General features: G+C 53.6%; 1 protein-coding gene across 4 annotated transcripts; it reads right to left on the reverse strand.

Annotated features, from left to right (window-relative positions):
* Positions 1-2,553: 2,553 nt before the first annotated feature.
* Positions 2,554-13,861, reverse strand: WRNIP1 (WRN helicase interacting protein 1). Of its 4 annotated transcripts, none has more exons than XR_014063008.1 (7): positions 12,923-13,861; positions 10,780-10,971; positions 10,098-10,339; positions 5,839-6,068; positions 3,862-4,930; positions 3,691-3,770; positions 2,554-3,239 (listed from the first exon to the last, which is right to left on the reverse strand). XR_014063008.1 is itself a non-coding variant. In XM_081523363.1 (7 exons), the coding sequence occupies exons 1-7, from the start codon at positions 13,661-13,663 to the stop codon at positions 2,964-2,966; spliced, it is 1,746 nt and encodes a 581-aa protein (XP_081379489.1). In that variant the 5' UTR covers positions 13,664-13,861; the 3' UTR covers positions 2,554-2,963. The 4 variants fall into 4 exon arrangements, 3 of the variants coding, with proteins under 3 accessions (XP_081379489.1, XP_081379488.1, XP_081379486.1); XM_081523363.1 differs by having other exon boundaries at positions 4,775-4,930; positions 13,094-13,861; XM_081523362.1 differs by having other exon boundaries at positions 4,775-4,930; positions 10,098-10,264.
* Between the last annotated feature and the right edge of the window lie 8,622 nt (positions 13,862-22,483).

Raw genomic sequence — 22,483 nt, forward strand, 5'->3', positions numbered from 1 at the left:
CCGGGACACAAACGCGTCCTGCGGGGGACACCTGGCCACACGGCACCCAGAACGCGGGGGCAGACATCTCCCCACCCGGGGGAGGATGGAAGTTCTCTGGGATCCTAACTGGCCCAAGAGGATAAGCCCTGCAGCCTCTGGACGCCAGGTTCCAACAAACGGCTCCTAGAGGATCCGATCACCCCCCGCCCGGCCCCCATTCACGTTCTGAGCTTCCAATCTGCCGTCGAGCTGAACAGGAGCTTCTTACTGGGGTGACTGGACATCTGAGGAGCAAGTGCTAGGAAAGACAGATGCCAAACGGACAGAAAAAACAAGCGTGGAAGGAAAGAGTGCTTACAGGGAGAAAATGACAAAAAGTTTAATATCCAGGGAAGTAAGGTAAGCGATCACACATACAGGTTACAACCAAAAGAAAGGACAGTAACAGAAAGGTGAGCTCTCAGAGATGTACGTGATGGTGGCAAAGATGGAAAAGAAGCCCGAGGGGCCTTCCAGGGAGCAGAGCAGATGACAAAGGAGGGAAAACAAGGGGGAAAGAAACACACGCAGGACTGGTTTGGGGGGGCCGGCCTGAGGCTGTTCCAGGAGGTGGACCCCCAGGCGAGAGCAGCTCTCTGCAGGCGACGCCTGACACAGACCGAGGCTCCCCGAGGAGCTGGGCAGTCCGGAGCAAACTACCAAGCTTTCTGTCCTGAAAACGTCCACCGTGGTCCTTGGTTTACCGGCTTACTACAAGGGCTCAGAAGAGCTGTCCACGCTGGCACGCAGAACATCCTCAGTGAATGCCAGCTGCCGCCAGCTCCTCTTGCACACACGTGCCACACACGACCCGTCACCAAATGTGACTGGCTCTCCCTGCAGGAACCCTCGTCCCCAGATCGGTCCTCACCGTCTCTGCCACCCCGCTCACCCACTGGCACCTCCCGGGCCCTGCGGATGCCGCCTGGCCCTCCTGCACCCTGCCTCCCACCCGTCCCAGATCAGAGCCGCAGTGCAGGTGACCCTCAGGACACCACTCCTTTGCTAGAAACGCTGAGTAAAAGCCCAGTCTTCCAGAACCAAGGCTGTGTCTGCCTGGCACTTCCCTGCCCAGGGCTGCCGCCACTGCCTGGCAGGCTACCCCACCCCTGGGTATCGGGGCACCACGCTCCTGCCCCGCACACGCCCCAATTCTGGATGAGGTCTGCTTGGCCATGAACATCTCGACCACACCTCCTTCCTGTCTACGTCCACCCCGGGGTAAGGACTTCCTCCTCAGCCCTTGGCGAGGACTGCCATACTGAAACGCTGTTTCTCCAGTTTCAACAGCACAGGATTTTGTCTTTAGGTTCCTAATGTTCCCAACAAGAGCTCGGGGTGAGGCAGGCACTCAGTATTTATTGAATGAAAAAAAACCGTCCCAGAACTCAAGACCCAAGTTTCCAGATGGAACGGGTCCCCCACACACTCAGTGAAATAAATCATGGCCAACTTTGTGACCCCAGGAAGATTCGCTCAGCCTGCAGAGGGAGGGACAGGAAGCCGACTGGCAAGGACGCCCAACTTGGAGCTTCTTTTTCAATTTATTTGGAAAAAATTTTTTAGGGCTTCCCAGGCGACACTAAACCTGCCTGCTAATACAAGAGACATAAAAGAGATGGTGGGTTTGATCCCTGGGTCCGAAAGATCCCCCAGAAAAAGAAATGGCAACCCATCCCGGTGTTCTTGCCTGGAAAATCCCATGGGCAGAGGAGCCAGGTGAGCTATGGCCCATGGTGCCACAGATAACCAGACGTGACGCAGCGACAGAGCAGGCGCACACTTGAGTATTTATCTGGCTGCACTGGGTCTTAGCTGCAGCCGTCAGCATCTCTGCTGCAGCATGTGGGATCTAGCTCCTTGACCAGCGGTCAAACCAGGGCCCCCCTGCCTTGGCAGCGAGGAGTCTTAGCCACTGAACACCAGGAAGTCCTCCAACCTAGAGTTTATTCCCAAACCATCAGGCAGGTCTGCAGGTGGAGTAAGAGCATCCCCAGACTCTCAGGTGGTGAGGGAGCTTGAGAAGTTGATGAAGCAAAGCAGGACCCTGTGGTCCTTCCTCAGGTGCCGCCACCTGCCTTTGTCCAAACGATACGTCTAATCAGAGAGGTGAGAGAACGCCCGAAGCAGAGGCAAACGGTCAAGGGAGACCAGAGAGTGACGGGTCAGTCAGTCAGCAGAGGCGGGGGCCTTACTTCCTTCTCCAGGGCTACAGATAATATTCGGAGCCGCATCCTGAGCTGAACCCTTCACTAGGTGATGTCAGCTGCACGATGACCAGATCATAGCCATGACGTAATTTGCCACAACTCCAAGAAATGGGAACCAACCAACTCTGGAACTGAAGATTAACTGTACTTAAATCAATCACGATGATGCTTCAAAATCCTTCAAAACTTTTAAAGTTGATTTTCAACAGACACACAGACTTCTGAACTATGTTAAAAGCATTTTTCTTTCCATGTTTACCCATCAGAATGTAACACTGATAGATGTTGGAACCTCAGATCCCAGGTGGAAAACAGGCAAGAATTGAAGAGTACTTTGAAATAGTTTTATTGGCTCATAAGACCTTTGCATATAAAAAAAATACCCAAAACACTATGCAGTATTAAACCACAATTACATTTTTTTTTACCAATTAAAAGCACTCAGAATAAACATTTTTTAAAGGAAAAGAAACCTACAGAACTAAATTTTGAAATGACATTATGACTTAAATACTATGACAAAATAGATGCCTCCTTATAACGTGAATCCATTGCACGAAGCTGCCAGAACGTTTCACGAGCATCACGTCGCACAGGGTGCAGACGAACACAACGTCACGTCACACATGCAGCTGCAGTAGCTGTGCTCCCGCCTCAGGAACGCTCGTCTCTGGCACAAAAGGCGGGCCCACGACAGCCTCCGCCAGCCCCCGGCCCGGGCGGCCGCCTCGGTCAGCACCGCCGCTGCTTAAAGAAGTCCACGCCCCGCAGCTCCGGCGGCAGGTACTCCTGCTCCACCGGCTCGCTGTAGGCGGGGTTGTACTTGTAGCCCTGCCCGTAGCCCAGCTCCTTCATCAGCCTGGTGGGTGCGTTGCGCAGGTGCAGGGGCACGGGCGGCAGCGGCCCCTGGTGGCCCCGCAGGCAGGCCTTGACGTTGTTGTAGGCGCTGTACACCTCCACCGACTTCGGGGCTCGCGCCAGGTAGACGACGCACTGGGCCAGGAGCACCTGTGCGGGTGGGGTGCCGCCCGGGTTAACTCGGGGAGACCCCTCGTGCTGACTCCCCGCGGGGCCCACAGCCTGGCGACCACGACAGGGAGGAGGCGGCCCTCCACGAGGCGAGGCTAAACCAGACTGGTGGTTTTCTTTTTTTGTAAACTGAAAGAACCTTTTATCGTATGAAATTCTTCTTAGAACCCCGCCGTGTAAAGCTAAGCAGGAGCTGCTCTGTCTGTGGGTGAACTTGCAGAAACGTCCTGTTCAGCTCCTCTGACAGTCCTGCCCCCAGGAAACGCTGAGCGCCTCCGCGGAGCCCCCACGAGACCCTGCTGACACTGAGGTCCCCCCCACCCCAGCATCTAAGCTTCCAGATGGGCGTCAGAGAGCCAGGCAGCCTCCTCCGCGGTCCAGGCCCAGGGAGGCGTCCCCCCGAAGGGGCGGCACAGGGCGGGGGCCTTACCTCGCACTCGGGCATGCCTATGAAGTGACAGCCTTGGTAGGCGGCGACTGCTTGTGTCAACGCGGACGGGTCGGCCAGGCCTGCCACACACACGAACAGGGGCGAGTTAAGTCCCAGTGCACACCCCTGCGCCGACCCACCACCGCCTGCAGACTCTAACTGAGGAATTACTCAGCAAAAGCTGATCTTGGCTGACTCCAGAGGTGTGCACGGGGTGGTTACTGTGCAGGGTCAAGAACTGTTTCCTTGGAGATCAAAGCTCTACATCTAGTAGGAAAAACAGGAGACCACGCACGACACACGTAAGGAGCAGAGGCCGTGAAGACAGTCACGAGGCTGGACACGCGGAAGGCGGAACACTCACTCACACCAAGGGAGCCGAGGCTCTGGGACCTTCCCCTTTAAACGGGCCGAACCCTCCCTTCTATTAATATCTGGGGAGCTGTCTGATGAAGACCAGAACACCTGACCCCAAAGCAAAATTAAAACGCTGCTTTCATTTCAACACAGGCACCTCGGAGAGATCCTGGGCTGGTTCTAGAATACTGCAATAATGCAAAAACCGAGGTAAAGTGAGGACCGCAACACAGCAAGCGGCACGAATTTTCTGGTTTCCCCGCATGTACAGAGCTTATGTTAACAGGACACGGTCAGCAACAATATCGTGTCTAAAGCACTTCAGTGCTCAGCACGCTAACCGTCACCCAGGCCTTGAGGGAGTCAATCTTTCTGTAGCAAGGACATCAAAGAGGACTTGGCACAGACCTCCAAAACAAAAACAGAACGGAGATTAAAGTGTGAGTGCCACAAGAATCACCAAGTGCCACATGGGGACGCCACGTGAGCAACTGCTGCTGACAGCCGTCTGACACGGGGTCCCACGGGCCCCAGGGCGACAAAGGCATGAGCTGCGAGGCGGCCCGCACCCCCTGGGTCACTGCAGAGGGAAGTGGGGAACCGTGACCCTGGGAGCCAGACGCCCAGAACAGCCGACGGCCTTCACCGAGTCCCCTCCCCGCACGCCCAGAACACTCCCGGGCCATCACAGCCCTGCCCGTGGCCCCGCTCAGCGCCCGTCACTCACCCACGTCCTCGCTGGCGAACCTCACGAGCCGCCGGGCCACGTAGAGCGGGTCCTCGCCGCCCTCCAGCATGCGGCCCAGCCAGTAGAGCGCGGCGCTGGGGTCGGAGCCCCGCATGGACTTGTGCAGCGCAGAGATGCAGTTGTAGTGCTCCTCCCCTGCACGCAGAGCCCCGCTCAGCCAGCCGCAGGCCTCTCCCCAGCTGTCCCCAGGGAAGCCCGAGCAGGCGAGAGACCCAGCAGGGCCTGAGCACAGCGAGCTCCGACACCGCCGTCGCCCCGCCCCGCGGAGGGGCGGGGCCGCCGTCGGGGGGCGGGGCCGGGGCCGGGGAGACCGCCCGTGGCAAAGGGTCCGCGATGAAGGCGGCACGGTGGAGACCCCAGCTTCCTTCTAAAGGGGTGGAAATCCTACTCCAGCGCCCCCGCCCAGAATCACACACACCCTCGTCTACAGGGGACTCTTCATCGCCCACGTCTTTGTAAAGACACACAAAGCGCTGTGCCTGTGGTGTTTACTGCTCCAGCTCAGGGATTTAACAGGAGCTGCTGGCAGGTTTGGTGTCTGTAAACATGGTTTTATGAAAACAGATAAGCGCACATGGCAAAATTCACCTTTACAAAAACTAGCACAGAATAAAAGCATCAACTTCTACGTAAGCTTAATTTTTAATTGTGCTTTTAAGAATTAAAGTGAAAGTCGCTCAGTCGTGTCCAACTCTTCGCGACCCTTTGAACTATATACAGTCCATGGGATTCTCTAGGCCAAAATACTGCAGTGAGTAGCCCTTCCCTTCTCCAGGGGAATCTTCCCAACCCAGGGATCGAACCCAGGTCTCCCCTACTGAGGGCAGATTCTTTACCAGCTGAGCCACAAGGGAATTAAGGACTTTAACTCTCATTAAAGAACTCTAATCGAACCAAGCTACTTAAACTAAAACACACACCTGAGTTCCCACAATTCCACACCAGCTGTCATCCCCGAGTCAGGAAAGAGCGCTGTGATGGGAGGCTCCGGGCGGGGCCTCTGCGGCCAGCGCAGAGCGGCCTGGGGGCCGGTGGTCACTCACCTGCCCGGTCGTACAGGATGTGTGAGCGCTGCAGGCCCTCCTTCACGTTGCTCTCTGTGACCAGCACGCGGCTCGGGGGGTAGCTCTGCCCGCCCTTCTTCCCAAAGGTCTTCCTGGCGCTCAGCCGGGCCAGCACCGCCAGCTGCAGCCCGTTCAGCCCGGCCCGCGCGTCCCCGTCACTCAGGTGGGCCAGCGTGTCCACCGCCTTGTCCTCGATGAACACCGAGGGCCTGCAACACCATCACCGTGTCACACTCTGGACAGCCCCTTCTGCAGCACGCTGTACCTCTTGTCCCCGCAAGGTCACTATCGAGCCCCTCCCGAGGTTCAAGCTTCCGCCAGGGATCCCGAACCCTGGTTTTGGGGTGGGTCTGTGTTGTTATGCGGCCAGCATCGGCAAGGCTGAGCAGAGCCTCACCCTTGAGTCCTGAGATTATTTCACCTGATGTTTGGTCCTTTTTCACCCGACATTTGGCCCTTTGCATCTCCAGGTTCCACATGCATGAATTCAACCGGCCTCGGATGTCAAGTATTAGGGGGAAAAATTCCAGATAGTTCTAAAAAGCACAGCTTGAGTCTGCCGCACACTGACAACCACTTACAAAGCATTTAGAGCATATTTGCAACAACCTACACGTGGTTTATTCACATCGTGAGAGGTGTGAGGAGTCGCCTAGAGACGCCATCGGGTACATGGGAGGATGTGCTCTGGTCCTACGCAAACATCAGGCCGTGTTACAGAAGGGGCCTGCGCATCCTCCAGCCTCAGATTCTGGTATCCGTGGGGGTGGGGAGCTCTGGATCCAATGCCCTGCAGATTCTGAGTGACATCCCTATAAGCACATCCTTTATTTTACAAACAACCTGTCCCCAGTCCCTCTGGGCACAGCAGCACCCGGAAGCTGGACGCTGGCCTGGGGCATGCTGCCATGGGGGTACTTTGTCAAGGAGGTCTAACTATGACTCCGAGTCTAATTGAGCAACTTTTCCTATTCTGTTTAGTTAGACAAGGTATCCAACACTTTTAGCTATGTAGAGGAGTCTTATTCTTTCTGGCTAGCTACGTATGTGCAAAGCAAAATAAAATTGTTCAAAGTTATGGCTCAGCCACGTCCCTGTCAACCTTCAGCTGGAAGTGTCACAGCAGTTAATAAACCGACGTGTATCATCTAAAGCAGCTACTTGGAGAACAACTCTGAAGGACCCACCAGGTTGGGCCCAAGTGCTCAGAGGGCGCACCGCCTCGCTGGGTGGACAGCCTCGAGGACCCCAGGCTGCACTCGGCCCCTGAAGTCCCGTCTGTGGCGTCTTACGGATGCCGTGTTTCCAAAGCCAAGCCTCCCAGCTGCCTCTCCATCCCCAGGAGTCAGCTCACAATGAACGGCTCTCCTGTCGGCCCGTCCTCCCCCTTCCTGACCAGACACTCACAACACACACTGAGACCACAGCACTGGCTCTTTATAAAGCTGACGGCCATTGCCAAAGCAGATTCTTGATGATTTGGAAAAACACTAGACAAGCTGCGCGAAAGATAACGTGCTTGGGACGAGCAGCAGAGGAGGTGCGGTGGCTCGGAGGAGGGCAGCCTTGCTGATGGCACACCTGCGTGTGTCTGTGCGTGTGTATATGTGCATGTGTCTCTGTCTGTGTGTGATGCATGTATATGTGTGTCTGTATAAGTGTGTATATGTGTGTCAGTGTGTGTAAGTGTGTCTGTGTGTGTAAGTGTCTGTGTATAAGCGTGTGTACATGTGCATATAAGTGTGCATGTTCCAGGAAGGGGAACACATGTAAACCCATGGCTGATTCATGTCAATGTACGGCAAAAACTACTACAATATTGTAAAGTAATTAGCCCCCAACTAAAATAAATAAATTTATTTAATAAAAAAAAATAAGCGTGCATGTATATGTGTGTATATGTATCTATGTGTAACTGTGTCTGCACAAGTGTGTATATGTGTGTATATGTGCGTGTGTGTAACTGTGTCTCCACAAGTGTGTGTGTGTGTGTGGGGGGGGTGCGGGCAGACGCACATGGCCTCAACACCTCACCTCAGAACTAGTAACCGCGATGGTTTCTTTCTCCTTGGAAGCTGCCCAGCAGCGGAGCGCCCACAGGACCACACGCCAGGGAAGCGTGGGGCTGGAGGCCTGAGCGAGCCACTGTCGTGGGGCTGCCCTTTGGTGGTGACACGTCTCCACCCTCTGACGCTGGGGCCACAGGACGGGAGTCCTTTATCTGCAGGACCTGGCAGACAACAGGCTCCACTTCTGCACGAGTGGACTAACTTCAGCTTCCCCACAGCCTCAGGATGAAACGTGTATTTTTAAAAACTGAGACATATGGGAAGTGCAAAAGAAAACACCACCACAAATGCTTATCTGCACCACCCAGAGAGGACAGCAGCTGACAGGGCGTTAGCTGAGCCCCCTCTGGGAGCCGTCCACCCACCTCACTGAGCTGGGGGGCGGACCTGGGGTTCTGGATGGCCTGGGGGCAGGCAGGACCTCCGGAAACCCTGTACGTGACTATCCTGTGACCATCCAGTCGAGCTTTGAAAACAAAACTAGATCATATCATAGAGTTTGCAACCTTCATAATAAAATGCTATTTTGAAAAGCAAGCCAGGTACTCAGAACTCTCAGTATTATCTTTTTACCAAACAGGCATCACGGAAAATGTCAACACCAGAGACAAAGGGGTGGATCACCGCCATTGTGCCAGCATCGGGTCAGCGCCCGGGGGCACAGACCGCCCTTGTGTGTGACTCTGCACCGGGCACAGCCGGGGCAGGAAGTGGGCAGAGGACAGGTACACAGGTGGTCTCCGAGCCCAGTCCTCATGGACAGGCGGTGAGTGGGCCTCGTTCGTTACGACAGAGGCTAACGAGCAGCTGCGAGAAAGCCTGTAGAGACGGAGATGAGCTTCCCATGGCTGGAGAATGCGATCCTCCCCCTCAGTGCCTGAGGTCCACTCTGTCCCACCGTCACCCCTTCCAGCAGGGTGGAGTCACGGGCACCAGGGTGAGCCCACCTGATCTCCCACAGCTCCTCGTCCCTTCTCCCATGAGCCACGTTCCAAGATCACCCCCATCCAAACTTAGTCTTTCTAAACACAGATGTGTCGCAGTCATAAAAGGCCTGCTCGGGATGGTCACGAGGCAAGTCTCCCAATGGGAACTGACTGCCAAGAACAACGCTGCACAGAGGTTCCAGCTGCCAGCCAGTTCCTCCCAACCCCGCTGACACCACACGGGTCCTGAAGAGGAGTAAATATCCTGTAACCCCGACGCTTCCGGGGAGGGCGAGCAGGGGCGCTCAGGCCCAGGACAGACAGAGAAGTGTACAGGGACCTCATCACCCAGTATGCAGAGTGCGCCCTGAGTCCGGACACGGTGACGTGCTTTCACGACTGAAGCATCCACGATCCATGCCCGCAGGCCTCTCATGGCCCCTCAGCCCGGCGTGGGTGGCATTTCCACCCCAGCTTGACCCTCAAGCCATGCAACCTGCCCCCCGGGGGTCCCTGTCTGCGTCTTTCCCGCGCCCCAGGTAATGCCTCCTGCCTCTGGGATGGGAGCAAATGGCAGAGGCTGGACATACGGGAGGGGTGGCGGAGGAGAGCTTCCAACAAAGACAAGGGACGAGCCCTGCTCCACGCAAGGCAACCGAGCGCCCAGGATACACACGCCTCTCACGACACAGAGACGTCACCCGGAGGAAACGGACGGACTTTAAGGCATCGCTTTCAGTTACAATTTCTTTCCTTTCGTGGAGTTGAGCCTGACTTCCAGAATGCACAACAATCACCCTAGAAACACTTGAAGAAGTTTAGAGTAACGTTTACACTAATTCTTACTCAGTGTTTTACAGAAAAAAAACTGCAGGAAAAGGAAGATTGGAATCTGAGTATAAACTTCAGAAGATTCATGACGTAAGTTTCTCCTATGAAGAAAATAATCAATAAGGCCTCTCCAGGTTTTCTGAGCCTTGATAAAAAGGTGTGCAAGGAAAAGCCCAGAATCCGTCAGCACCAAGCCCAACACCCGAGAACTAAAGCCAGGGCCAGGCAGCTACAGTCAGAGCCGGAGCAGCTTCAGGGGCGCCCGGGACGGGAGGTCTCTCCTTCTGCAGAGACAGCAGTCCCTCTGCAGCCCAGCACCACATCCGCCCGTCCATCCTGGAAGGACTCCCTCCTCCATCCTGCCCTCCAGCCCAGCCAGAGCTCCCCTTCACCCAGAGCCAGAGCTGCTTACTCGGAACTGCTGTTGCCACCGTGGCTCAGAGGGTCAGCAGCGCGGCTGGAGTCCAGCACTTGGATCCCCAGGGAGTTGACTGCTCGCATCAGGATGGTCACCACAGCCTCCACGGGGAGCTTCTCGAGCACGATGACCCGGCAGCGGCTCAGGAGAGCAGCATTGACCTGGAAGGAGGGGTTCTCCGTGGTTGCCCCGATCAGGGTGATGGTCCCACACTCCACGTGAGGAAGGAACGTGTCCTGATCAGGAAGGAAAACAGAAGACGTTGACCCCAGTCGACAATCTGCAGGATCCAGGGTGAGTTGGCTGTTCCTTCTTTTCCTAATCCTGAGTTCAGGATTCAATCAGCAACTTAAGCTGTCCACTGAGTCCTGATGTTTCAATTACAAATGCTTGAAAATTGGAAACTTGATCCAAAGTAGTTTTTCTCATATCAACAGCCCCGGGATATACCTGCAATTTCATTTATCAGACAGAGGAAGCATTTTCTGGTCACCCAAAAAATGCTGAGAAAAAGTGAGGGTAGCAGGCATGAAGGAGAAGGACGGAGGGCCTGGGCTCCTGCAGATGGAGAATTAGAGTCACCCCCACCCTGAGCCCTTGTGCAGTGACCGCACAGGCTTCACACTCAAGTCCACATTCGCAAGGGCCAGAAGGAAACAGAAGGAAGAGCACGTACCTGCTGAGACTTATTGAATCGATGAATCTCATCAATAAAAAGGATGGTTTTCCTCTTGAAAAATCTCTTCTCGTTCTGAGCTTGTTTGATGACGTCCCGCACGTCGGTTGTCTTGGCGCTGGTTGCCGACAACGTCACGAACCTGATGCTGTGCTTCTTGCTGTTGTTGGCTATGATGTGGGCGAGCGTGGTCTGCGAGAGGACAGAGCGGGGACTGTGAGGTGGAGGGACGGGCCTGGACACTGGGGTGCTCGGCGGTAGAGAACCAGCTGAAACAGCGCAGCGCGTACAAACAACCAGGAAAAGCAGCTGCAAGCGCAGCTGACCCTGACCTCCAGTCCGTCACGTCTACCCCGCTGATGCCGTCTGGGGGGCACTAAGGTCTCTGGAATCCATGGAAGGAGCTACTGAATGGACGCAGCAGAGCCACGGTAGCTGCAACCTCGCCCAGCCGAGAGCAGCAACACCAGCCTGCGAGGCGCAGACCCCCCGGCCAGGGGGACCACAGCCCGAAGCTCGCAGGGCAGCGCACAAGAGAACCAGCCCTTGAACTGGGAGACAAAAGCGGTGACCCTCACCACGTGTGACCGTCCGATGCGGACGCGGGGAAGCAGCAGCAATGCCTCTGTCAGTGCTTCCCGGGAAGCGAAGAAATCCAAGGAAAAGTGCTGCTCAGCACCTGGCGCTTACTGGGGCTGCATACACACGCTCTCGTTAAGTTTATTACTGTTGGCAGCGAAGTGCAGCAGTAAGAGTGGGGGTGAAGAGGGGCAAATGCGCTGCGGAATGAGTGGCAAGGGGGCATTTTATTTTCTGAAGGTCACATGGCCCCACCAGACACTGCGGCTGCTCCTCAGCAAGTCCCAGCCCAGAAGCCACACCTGCCTGGCTTGTGGCCGGTCACCCCCCACCGCACTGACCAGCCCAGCCCACCGCCCTTCCGGCCGGGCACCTCCTGGGAGCGCGCCCCGCTCACCGCCCGAGGGACGCTCTTCCTGTTCTCTGCCTCTTCTACCCCCACCACCTGATCAACCGTCCCGACCATCTCAAGTAAGGAGCTCTCAGGAATCAGCAAGGGTGCTACTGCACAGCACCATGCTATCTGGGTTACATCTGACAGCTCCCGACCAAAGGCAAGTACACGAGAAGCGAGACACGTCAACAGGATAAAGCTAGAAAAACCACAGAAACACCATCAAGGTGTCTGAACCTCACAGCTCTGAGCTCCTCTGCGCCTAATCCTGGGTTTTGCTTTCCACTCTGTGGTGCTTTCTCCCTTTTCCAGCAGATAAGATGTATATATTTAAACACCGCGTGGCTCTCTCTTTTTTCAGTTTTAGCACCTGCCTCCTTAAGGCTCCTTCAGACTGCTGCTCAAGCATTCTTCCAACGCTGTTCCCTCGATTCCAGTATCCTAAGTGCCCACCTCTGCTGCTGCTGCTGCTGCTAAGTCACTTCAGTCGTGTCCGACTCTGTGCGACCCCACAGACGGCAGCCCACCAGGCTCCGCGGTCCCTGGGATTCTCCAGGCAAGAACACTGGAGTGGGTTGCCGTTTCCTTCTCCAGTGCATGAAAGGGAAAAGTGAAAGCGAAGTCGCTCAGTCGTGTCCGACCCCTAGCGTCCCCATGGACTGTAGCCCATCAGGCTCCTCTGTCCATTGGGATTTTCCAGGCAAGAGTACTGGAGTGGGGTGCCATTGCCTTCTCCGGGCTTGTGCTAATTCTTAAGAAAGCACTGGACACCAGGACGCACCCAGTCTCTCCTCTAAACGACAGGGCATCATAAGAAGTTATGGAAAACAGCGTACGAAAGCGACTTGCAAAGAGGAGTACTCAGGTCAGCCGTTAAATAAGTACAGTTTCAAGATTTGATAAAGACCTGAATGCGACAACAAAACGAATGAACAAGAAACCCAATAGCCAGAAGGAAGCACAACAAAAATCTAAAAATTTTCGAATTTTTTTTTTTTTTTCCCCAAAACTGAATGCACACACTCTCGGATGGGAAACTGCTCCAGGCCGCCTGCCTTTTTCCCGAGACAGGCTACTAACAGCCAGGGGGTGCGGGCAGGGCGGGATGCCTGGGGGGCCCTGCTCTGACCCCCCCATTTCCCCCGCAGAGGGCCGGGACGGCGCGCTGACCTTGCCGCAGCCCGGCGGCCCCCACAGGATGAGCGAGGGCACCTCGCTGGCCTCGAGCAGCGAGCGCAGCAGCGTCTCGGGCCCCACGGCGCGGCCCTGCCCCACGAAGTCCTGCAGCGCGTCGGGGCGCATGGTGTCGGCCAGCGGCTTCCCCTCCAGCAGCTGCCGCACCTCCTCGGCCGCCGGCGCGCGCGGGCGGCCCCCGGGGGCCCCGAAGGCGGCGGCGCCCGCGCCCGCGTCCCAGCGGCCCGCGTCGTCCTCGCCGTCCGCGTCGCCCGCCGCCTCCTCCTCCTCCGGCGCCTCGGCCTCGCCCCAGCTCCGCGGGGACGCGCCGCCCGCCGCCGCCGCCGCCGCCGGCCGCGGCCCCGCGCCCTTGCCGCCCGGGCTGCCGGGCCGCGCGCCCGGGAAGTCGGGCAGCAGGCGCGCGCCGCTGGGCGTGGGCGGCGCGTCGTCGCTCTCGCGGCCCTCGCTCTCGCCGCCGTCGTCCGGCTCCTCCGCCTCGCCCTCGCTGCTCTCGGCCGTCGTCGGCGTGGCCGGCTGCTTGAGCGCCGAGCTCTCGGACGGCCGGCGCCGCTTGGCGCGGGGCTGCGCGGGCTCCGCCAGGCCCGCCGGGTGCAGCAGCAGGCAGCGGTCCAGGTGCGCGTTGATGTGCGCGGCGGGCATGGCCTGCTGGCACACGGGGCACTGCACCCGGTGCAGCTGCGCCAGCAGCGGGTCGTCCTCCGGCCTGCTCACCTCCATGGCGGCCGCCGCGCGCCCCCGGCTCCGGGAGGCGGCAGGACGCGCGCGGCCCGGTGCAGGGCGCCGCTCAGGCCTCACGTCCGGGCCGCCCGCGTCGGCCCGCCCTCTGCCCGCCGCCCCGCCGCCTCGCGCGGCGCGCCGGGAAGCGGAGTCCGCGGTCGCCCGCCCGGCCACAGCCGGCGCCGGCTCGCACAGCCCGACGGGAAACGTAGTCCGCGGTCGATCGGCCGGCTGAGAAGCGCTCCTTTCCGGCCGGCGCCGGCTCGCACGGCCCGACGGGAAATGTAGTCCGCGGTAGCCCGCCCGGCCGGCGCCGGCAGCAGCAGCTCGCACGGCCTCACGGGAAACGTAGTCCGCGGAGGCTCTGGTTGCGGTGCGTCCCTTTCCGGTCGGCGCCGTGGGAGGCCGGCAGGCTGCGCATGCGCAAACCCACCCGCGGGCGGGACGGCAGAGCGATGGGACACGCGCCGCGGCCGCGTAAGGGGCGTGGCTTTGCGCTCGGGTAGGGGGCGGGGCGGAGTGCGGAGTCAGAGGGCGGGGAAGTGGGGGCAACGGTGGACTTGCGGGCGGGACGCCGGGCAGGGACGGGTCACAGGGAAGCCGAAACGCCACCCTCGGCGGCGGCAGGAGACACACGTCTAGCACCGTTCGCCCCAGACTGTTGGCCTTTTACCGCAAACGCGTGGTGTTTCACGGCCGCTTCGTAGTTAAACGTTAGGAACGCGCGGCCATCTCCTGACACCGCCGGGCGCTGAGGCGCCGGCGGACGAGCGACGTCGGGTTGGGATCCGCTAGGCTCTGGCCTGTGGGCGAGGGAATGGTCGTCTCTGAGCCGCGTTCCTGCTTTTCTGAAACCAATTAAAAAACATGTCGCAAACCTGACTTTTTGGTATTTAGAGAAAGGACACAGAGGTGGGATGAAAACAAATGAAACATTTTAGGGAAGAATTGACTTTCCTAAAAGCTGACAAGACTGGAATTTCTATTTCATCTGCATAAGAACCGCTTCAAACTTAACCGAAAGGCAACCACCTAAGGAATGTATGAGCCTCTTGTGCGATGATTTTACAAAAAGGAATGGATCGCAGAGAACTTGTTCTATCGCCCAGTCGTGTCCAGTGAGTCAGTTCTTTGCATCTGGTGGGCAAAGCATTGGAGCTTCAGCATCAGTCCTTCCAATGAATATTCAGGACAGATTTCCTTTTAGATTGATTAGTTGGATTTCCTTGCAGTCCAAGGGACTCTGAGGAGTCTTCTCCAGCACCACAGAGAACTAGCAGTATATAAAAGATGGTATAAAAAGAACAACAAAGGAAATATTTTTTCAGTTGATAACTGTATTTAAAGTATGTGTTGCAATATCCCTGCAATTGTAAAGAGGACTGAAATCCGATTTTCTGATGGTTTCTCCAACTAGATATGGTAGGCCCAAAGGAAGCATTATTAGAAAGAGGTAAGCAAAATTGAGTTGAGAAACAATCTTTACCCTTTGACCATCATACAGTTTGAAATGAACTTTTATATAACCTTTTACTTATTGCCCAGAGCAAACAGCCCCTGAACTTCACAAAAGCAGGTACTTGGAGAAGAGGTTTTCAGAGCCTAGAGAGAAATTTCCTCACTCTGCCTTAGGTTTTATTAGCTGGGCCCTTTGAATTTTACCAACAGAAGGCAGATTAAAGAGAGGAAACCAGGACTGTGAATATGTGCAGGTCTCATACACACGGAGTACCTAGGGATGAACCGGGGCTTGGATGGCAACTTAGCAGAAAAACCAACATGTCTGAAGAGAAGTGACTGGACAAAGGAAAAGGGTGTTGCGTTTAGGGAGGCAAACGGTTAAGGCAAATGTATGGGAAACTAATGGGAGACAAGCCTAGTGTGTGAAAAAGCAGAGACATCACTTCCTGACAAAGGTCTGTCTAGTCAAAGCTATGGTTTTTCCATTAGTCATGTATGGATGTGAGAATTGGACCATAAAGAAGGCTGAGCACTGGAGAATCGATCCTTTCATCTGTGGTGCTGGAGAAGACTCTTGAGAGTCCCTTGGATGCTTAAGGAGATCAAACCAGTCCATCCTAAAGGAAATCAACCCTGAATATTAATTGGAAGGACTGATGCTGAAACTGAAGCTCCAATACTTTGGCCACCTGATAGAAAGAGCCAACTCATTGGAAAAGACTCTGCTGGGAAGGATTGAGGGCAGGAAGAGAAGAGGGCAATAGAGGATGAGATAGTTGGATGGCATCACCGAGTTAATGGACATGAGTCTGAGCAAACTCTGGGGGATAGTGAAGGACAGGGAAGCCTGGTGTGTTGTAGTCCATGGGGTCGCAGAGAGTCACACACGACGGAGCAACTGAACAACCACAACAACAAATGGGAGACAAGAACTAGTTAAGTATATCGTGTAGCTTTCTCTGGTGCCCCCTCTGGGCCGATGAGGGTTCGGGTTAGGGTTCCCTCTGGTGGTTAACTTCTGCTCTTCCTGGTAGATGGGATGGGGCTGCTGCTGCTGCTGAGTCACTTCAGTCGTGTCTGACTCTGTGTGACCCCATAGACGGCAGCCCACCAGGCTCCCCTGTCCCTGGGATTCTTCAGGCAAGAACACTGGAGTGGGTTGCCATTTCCTTCTCCAACAGGTGGGATGGGGGACACCTTTGCAAATTTATGTCCTGCTCTTAGGAAGTAAGCGGAGAGCAGAGAGCTTTTCTTGTATCAGCTTAATTGCCTTCAGCTCAGTATAATCTGTGGACTTCCTAGGTGGCCTAGTGGTAGAGAATATGCCTGATGATACGAAAGACTAGGGTTCAATCATTGGGTCAGGAAGATCCCCTGGAGAAGGAAATGGCAACCCACTCCAGTATTCTTGCCTGGGAAATCCCATGGAGAGAGGAGCCTGGTGGGCTGCAGTCCATGGGGTCACAAAAAGAGTCAGACAGGACTGAACGACTAAAGAACAACAGTACAGTCCTTAGGCCAAGGTGACACAGTTTGGTGAGGCATGTTCTGCTGCTAGTCAGGTGCTTGGCTGTCCTCAAAATGAGTTTGGAAGGAAAGTATTTCTAAATATGGAAACATAGTACACTACGTTAATTTTAAACATTTGTAGAAATAAATGGAAATATGGTCACCTTTAACACAAAATAGTTTGAAATAGTAACAACAAACTAGACAACATCTGTGAAGCTTCTTGAATCTTTTAATAAATGTAGAGCTTAAAATGTAATTTTTTTTAGAACTAATACACACTTATTGTGAAAAATCTACTCAGGTTCTCACTGTTAATATTTCAACACCCTCTTCCAGTCTTTTAAAACGCATTTTAAGAATCCACTGTGTATATACATATAAGTGTAATTCTGTATCTGCCTTTATTGTTACCTAGTATATATTTTCAAAAGTTTTTACTGTAATGGGAAAGCATTTATTGTGTAATACGGAGTACATGTTAGAAGATACAAAGCTATATAGTATAGTCCTGTCTTATTTTTATACAAGTGCTTTGTTCATATATATATATATATATATATTTAAAAGAAAAAAATCATAAAAAGGAAAAAAAGAGAAGACAAACTCTCCGTATCTCCACGTGTACATGTACTTTACTCCCGTGGTCTCATCCATGAATAAAATCGAGCCACTTGAATGGAATGCGAGGTGAAAATGCACCGACTTGCCCTCGAATCTGGGCTTGACTGGGCCGTGGTGTGACCTTGGGCAAGCTGCTGCCCTTCGCAGACTCAGCTTTCAAACCTGAGGGGGTTCCGGCAATGCCTGCCAGCCTGTTGTGAGCGGTCAGCCATCCTAGGAATGTAAAGGTGTTTAGTACCTTGCCGGTCACCTGCTAAGCCCTCTATGACTCTGTTTTCCTGAACCCCAGCTCATTCTGTCTGAAGTTCAAAGTTTTCTCCACTAGATGGTGATACTAGAAAAATAAAATGAATAAACCATACCAGCTTCCCTGTCTAGATTTAAACTTTCTTTTTTCATCAACATAAATACAAATAAATTTAAACCCTATTATAAGACTGTAGTGAATGAGATCAACGTAAAGCAATAAACCTTCGGCTTACATTTCCTCCTTCAGTCCCTCCCCGCTTTAGTTTCAGCCGGCCATGGCGTTCTCCCTCTGTCCTCCGGCCCCAGAATCACAATGCGGGTGACGGTCGTGTGCGTGGCTCGGCTCTCAGATCGGCCATCTGTTCAGTGGCCACAAGGAAAGTCTCAGTGTGGCTGGGGGTCCCGAGTGCTGCCGTGTAATAAGCTGCCAGTGTTGTCGAGCCTCGGGCGTCGTCTCGCCCCTCACATTCATACCCAAGGTGTGTTGGGCATTCTGAGTTCAGTTAACCCCACTGTGACGCACGTCCCCGCTGTCTTTAGTCTGCATCCTAAACGTCAGCCCCAGGGTCGTCGGTTCCCCTTCCTGCTGCAGGGTCCTCTCCCCTGACAGCCTCATCCACCTTTCTTGTCCTGACTCCCCTGTGTCCCCTGCACTCCGCACCATATTTCTCATTAAGTTTATTCCAATAAACTGTATACTTCTTGCTGCTGTACTGAGACCGTCAAATTCTTCTAGTTTATTACTGGTCTTACTGGTATAACAGAAGGGCCTTGACTTTTATTAATTTATTTCATATTTGGCTTTTATTAGTTTTAAGTGATTTTCAGTTGATACTTGTGATGCAAAAAGAATATATCTGAACTTTGAAATCAGTTTCTGGCACCGAGCTTCAAAAATCCTTGGAATTTCCTGAGTGACAGGAGAGCCAATGAGGTGACTGCTGGCGGGTCCTGGGAGAGCTTCAGGACGGGGCTGGTCACCAGGAACGCCAGCCACACAGTTTGAGGTTGGGACTGCGGACCAGCCATCTCTGGGGAGGGGCCCTGCATTTGTAGCCAGTCCATAGGAGTGGTGGCCCCTGAGCCTGACTTGTAGGGGCGCTGGGCGTGTTTGACTGGGACAGTGAGTGAAAGACATCAGGCAGGTGTCAAGGGCAGGCTTGACCCTCTGCCCCAAGGTTCACATCAGGAGCATTGTTTCTTCCAGAAATGAAGCTTGTAGTCATGGAAAGATTAGATGAAGACTTTCAGAGAACCCTTCCATGAAGAAAAATGGCAGCTTTTTGGAGGTGGGAATAAGATGGTCTCCTAGGAGCAGTGGAGAACTGCAGCTGGGAAGAAAGATTGGCTTGTTCTGGGGAGAGATGGGTTTTTAAATGAAGGGAGAATAGAATGTGGAGGGTGAGCCTTGATGTCTGTTTCCTTCTTGTCTTTCAAACTGAATTTGAAATGCTACAGGAAGATCAGGATGGTTCAGGAGATGCTGGGCGTTCTGGCCACGAATCTGGGTCTGGAGGACCAGCTGTACCGCAGTGGAAGGAGGCCACCTCCCCCCGCTCTGCCCTGGCCCGGGGAGTGAGCAGCCCCCCACTCGGACCCTGGTGCTCCCACCGTGGCCCCATCTGCAGTGCTAGCGCCCAGGTTTCTTCCAGGAGGGTCTTGACAGTGGCCTTCACCCAGCGGGGCAGGAGGGCCCTGCAGACGTACGTGAGTACTGCAATCCACAGAGCAGCTGGCAGCACATTTCAGCGACCCTTTGAGGAAGTTCCAGAAATATTAATAAGTAGGGGGTGCACAGGGAGCTGCTAAGTGACTGGTTGGTAAAGTGAGGCAAGTGTAAAGGAGGGTCTCAGAGACGTTGTTAAGAAGGCATTAAAATTAATGTGAAGTTCAACAAATGATCCCATCAAAAGTGAGTAAATGACAGAGAAAAAATGAACCTTGGCTTCTACTTACACTGCAGGCAAAAATTGATTCAAGATGGACCACAGGCCCATATGTAAAAGCTAAAAATATGAAGCTTCTACAGGGAAACATGGAAGAATATCCTCATGGCTGTGGGGTACATGAAAGTTTGTTAGTGATGGCGTAAACAGCACTGCTCATTAAAAAATATATATATGAGTATATATTGAACTTAATTAAATTTTAAAGCATCTGCTTTTCAAAAGACATCTGTGGGAAAATGAAAACATAAGCCATAGCCTGAGAGAAAATATTTGTAATACATATATCTCCACTGGACTTATTTCCAGAGTATATGAAGAAAATTATTGCAACTCAACAGTAAGACAAAATACCCCTGTTTTTACAGGCACAAAAGGTATAAAAGAATGCTTCACAAAAGAAGGTGCACGGATAGGAAAGCACAGGAAACATGCCCAGTGAAAGGCACATTAAAGCTGCAGTGAAATCCCACTACAGTCCGTCTGCCATGCTGGCACTTCGGTCGTGTCTGACTCTGTGCGGCCCCACGGACTGCAGCCCGCCAGGCTCGCCGGTCCATGGGATTCTCCAGGCAAGACTGCTGCAGTGGATTGCCATTTCCTTCTCCAGAGGACCTTCCCGACCCAGGGATCAGACCACACTTCCTCTAGAATGACTGAAAATTAAAAAGATGGACCACAGGACAGACTGTTGTAAACAAAGCTCAGTTGGAACTCAAGTGTCGCTCGTGAGAACACACAAGGGTAAAATCATTTGGGAAACTCACTGGGCAGGTCTCCTAAAAGGGCAAACACACCCTTGCCACATGATCCAGTAGTTCTGTTCCCAGAGGATTTACCCAGGAGAGATGGAAACACGCTTACGATGCGTGTGGAGAACTGGTTGTACACAAACGGTTAGCACAGCCTCATTCGTAATAACCTCGGACCAGAGACGCCGCCGCAGAGGCCCGGCAACAGTGGAGGGAAAAAACAAAGTTTGGTTTATTCACGCAATGGAACTCTACTTAGTGAAAAAATAAATGTACCAGCATACGCAGCGAGACAGACAACTCTTAGAAACACTGTGCTGAATAAAGCAAGCCAGACATGAAACAGTGTGTGTGTATACATTATATGTAATATATATAAATATATAATATGTATATTATGATTCCAATTAGGTGAAATTGTAGACCAGGCAAAGCTAATCTGTAGTCTAGAAATTATGGCAGTGTGTGAAGGGATGGGGGTTATTGGTGGCCAGGGCTTGAGGGATCTCTTAGCTACCACAATTCTATCACTAGCCCAAAACTGCCTCAAGCCCTGGCCTTTTGGGTAGTGACAGAAATGTGGTGAGCTTCTCTGGTTGCGCAGCTGGTAAAGAATCCATCTGCGATGCAGGAGACCCCACCTTGATTCCCGGGTCAGGAAGATCCCCTGGAGAAGGGATGGGCTACCCACTCCAGTATTCATGGGCTTCCCTGGTGGTTCAAATGGTAAAGAATCTGTCTGCAACGAGGGAGTCCTGGATTCAATCCCTGAGTCGGGAAGATCCCCTGGAGGAGGGAAAGGCTACCCACTCCAGTATTCTTGCCTGGCGGACTACAGTCCGTGGGGCTGCAAAGTGTCGGACATGACTGAGCAACTACGCACAGCGGCACAGAAGTGTGGTAGGTATTAACTGAGGAGATGGTTAGACCACGGCATGCGGTTGTCAAAACTCATCAGGGCTTCCCTGGTGGCTCAGGGGTCAAGAATCTTCCTGCCGATGCAGGAGACGTGGGTTTGATGCCTGGTCTGGGAAGATCGCACTCGCCGCGGAGCAACTAAGCCCGCCCGCCACAACAACTGAGCCTGTGCTCTCGAGCCGGGGAGCTGCGACCACTGAGTCCTGTGCTGCACCTCCGGAGCCTGCACGCCCTAGAGTCCGTGCTCTGCGGCGAAAGAAGTCACTGTCTGTGCATCACAACTAGAGAGTCGCCCCTGCTCGCTGTAACTAGAGAGAGCCTTTGGGCAGCAAGGAAGACCCAGCAGAACCAAAAAAACAAAAAAACCCCCATCAACCTGTACCTTTAAAATGAGTGCAGATTGTTTATGTAATTTATAGAAGGTTGATTAAAACCCCACAAGATCCTGTTTCTTGCCTGCGAGAATGACTGCAGTTCACAGAGCCGTCACTGCCAAACGCTGGCAGGGATGCAGAGTAGCCGGAATGCCCACACGCCGCTGGCGCATCGCCGCTGGAAGCCCAAAATGGGCTCTTGGAAAAGCTGGCTGATTTCTCATGAAACTAAACGTGCATCTGCTCTATGACCCATCAATTGTACTCTTAGGTGTTTACTCCAAAGAAATGAAAACATATGTATAAAATGTCTTGTAGAAGAGTGTTTATAGAAGCTTTATTTGCAATAGCAAAACAAACAAATAAAGACCAGAATACACTGTAAATCTGCGGGTGATGGACAGACAGATCACGGTCCTTCATATTGTGAAATGCTACAGTGAACTAGAAAAGGGGGGACTGCAAACCACACGGGATTCCCATAAATGCCATGCTGAGTGAATGAAACCAGTGCAGAGAGCACAGGCAGTGAGTCCCTTGCAAGTTAAAGAGCAGGCAAGTCTAGGGAACCTGAGTGTTAGAAATCAGTCTCACTGAGACAGGAAATGACTGAAAGGAGGCATAACAGGACTGTTACATGTATGGGTTGGGATGTGGTCTAACTAGGAACCAAGCACTGTTAACAAATTTCTCCTCAATGAAAAAAAAATTCAAGGGGTTTCCATTTCCAATAATGGCAGCTGGGAAATGCAGATAGATCAATACACGTAACTGCTGAAAACAAGCAATAATGCTGAATAAAATTGTTTAGAAATCTTCTTAAAAGTACCAGAGACCTGATGAAACAGGAACCTGTTGTTTTAGTTCCTAAGTCATGTTGGACTCTTTGCAACACCATGGACTGTAGCCCACCAGGCTCCTCTGTCCATGGGATTCTCCAGGCAAGAACACTGGAGTGGGTTGCCATTTCCTCCCCCAGGGGATCTT

The sequence above is a fragment of the Giraffa tippelskirchi genome, chromosome 8 (assembly GCF_054371585.1).
Source record: "Giraffa tippelskirchi isolate mGirTip1 chromosome 8, T2T-mGirTip1v1.2.pri, whole genome shotgun sequence".
NCBI classification, from domain to species: domain Eukaryota; kingdom Metazoa; phylum Chordata; class Mammalia; order Artiodactyla; family Giraffidae; genus Giraffa; species Giraffa tippelskirchi.

What these genes read in the sequence shown, in the direction of transcription:
- WRNIP1 (XM_081523360.1), bottom strand. Translation starts at nt 13,663, where the DNA reads ATGGAGGTGAGCAGGCCGGAGGACGACCCGCTGCTGGCGCAGCTGCAC. An exon ending in GGTGGCAACAGCAGTTCCGA is followed by an intron (nt 6,069 to 10,097) that starts GTAAGCAGCTCT and finishes ATGGTGTTGCAG; the next exon opens with GCCCTCGGTGTTCATCGAGG. An exon ending in CATCCTGTACGACCGGGCAG is followed by an intron (nt 4,931 to 5,838) that starts GTGAGTGACCAC and finishes CTCTGCGTGCAG; the next exon opens with GGGAGGAGCACTACAACTGC.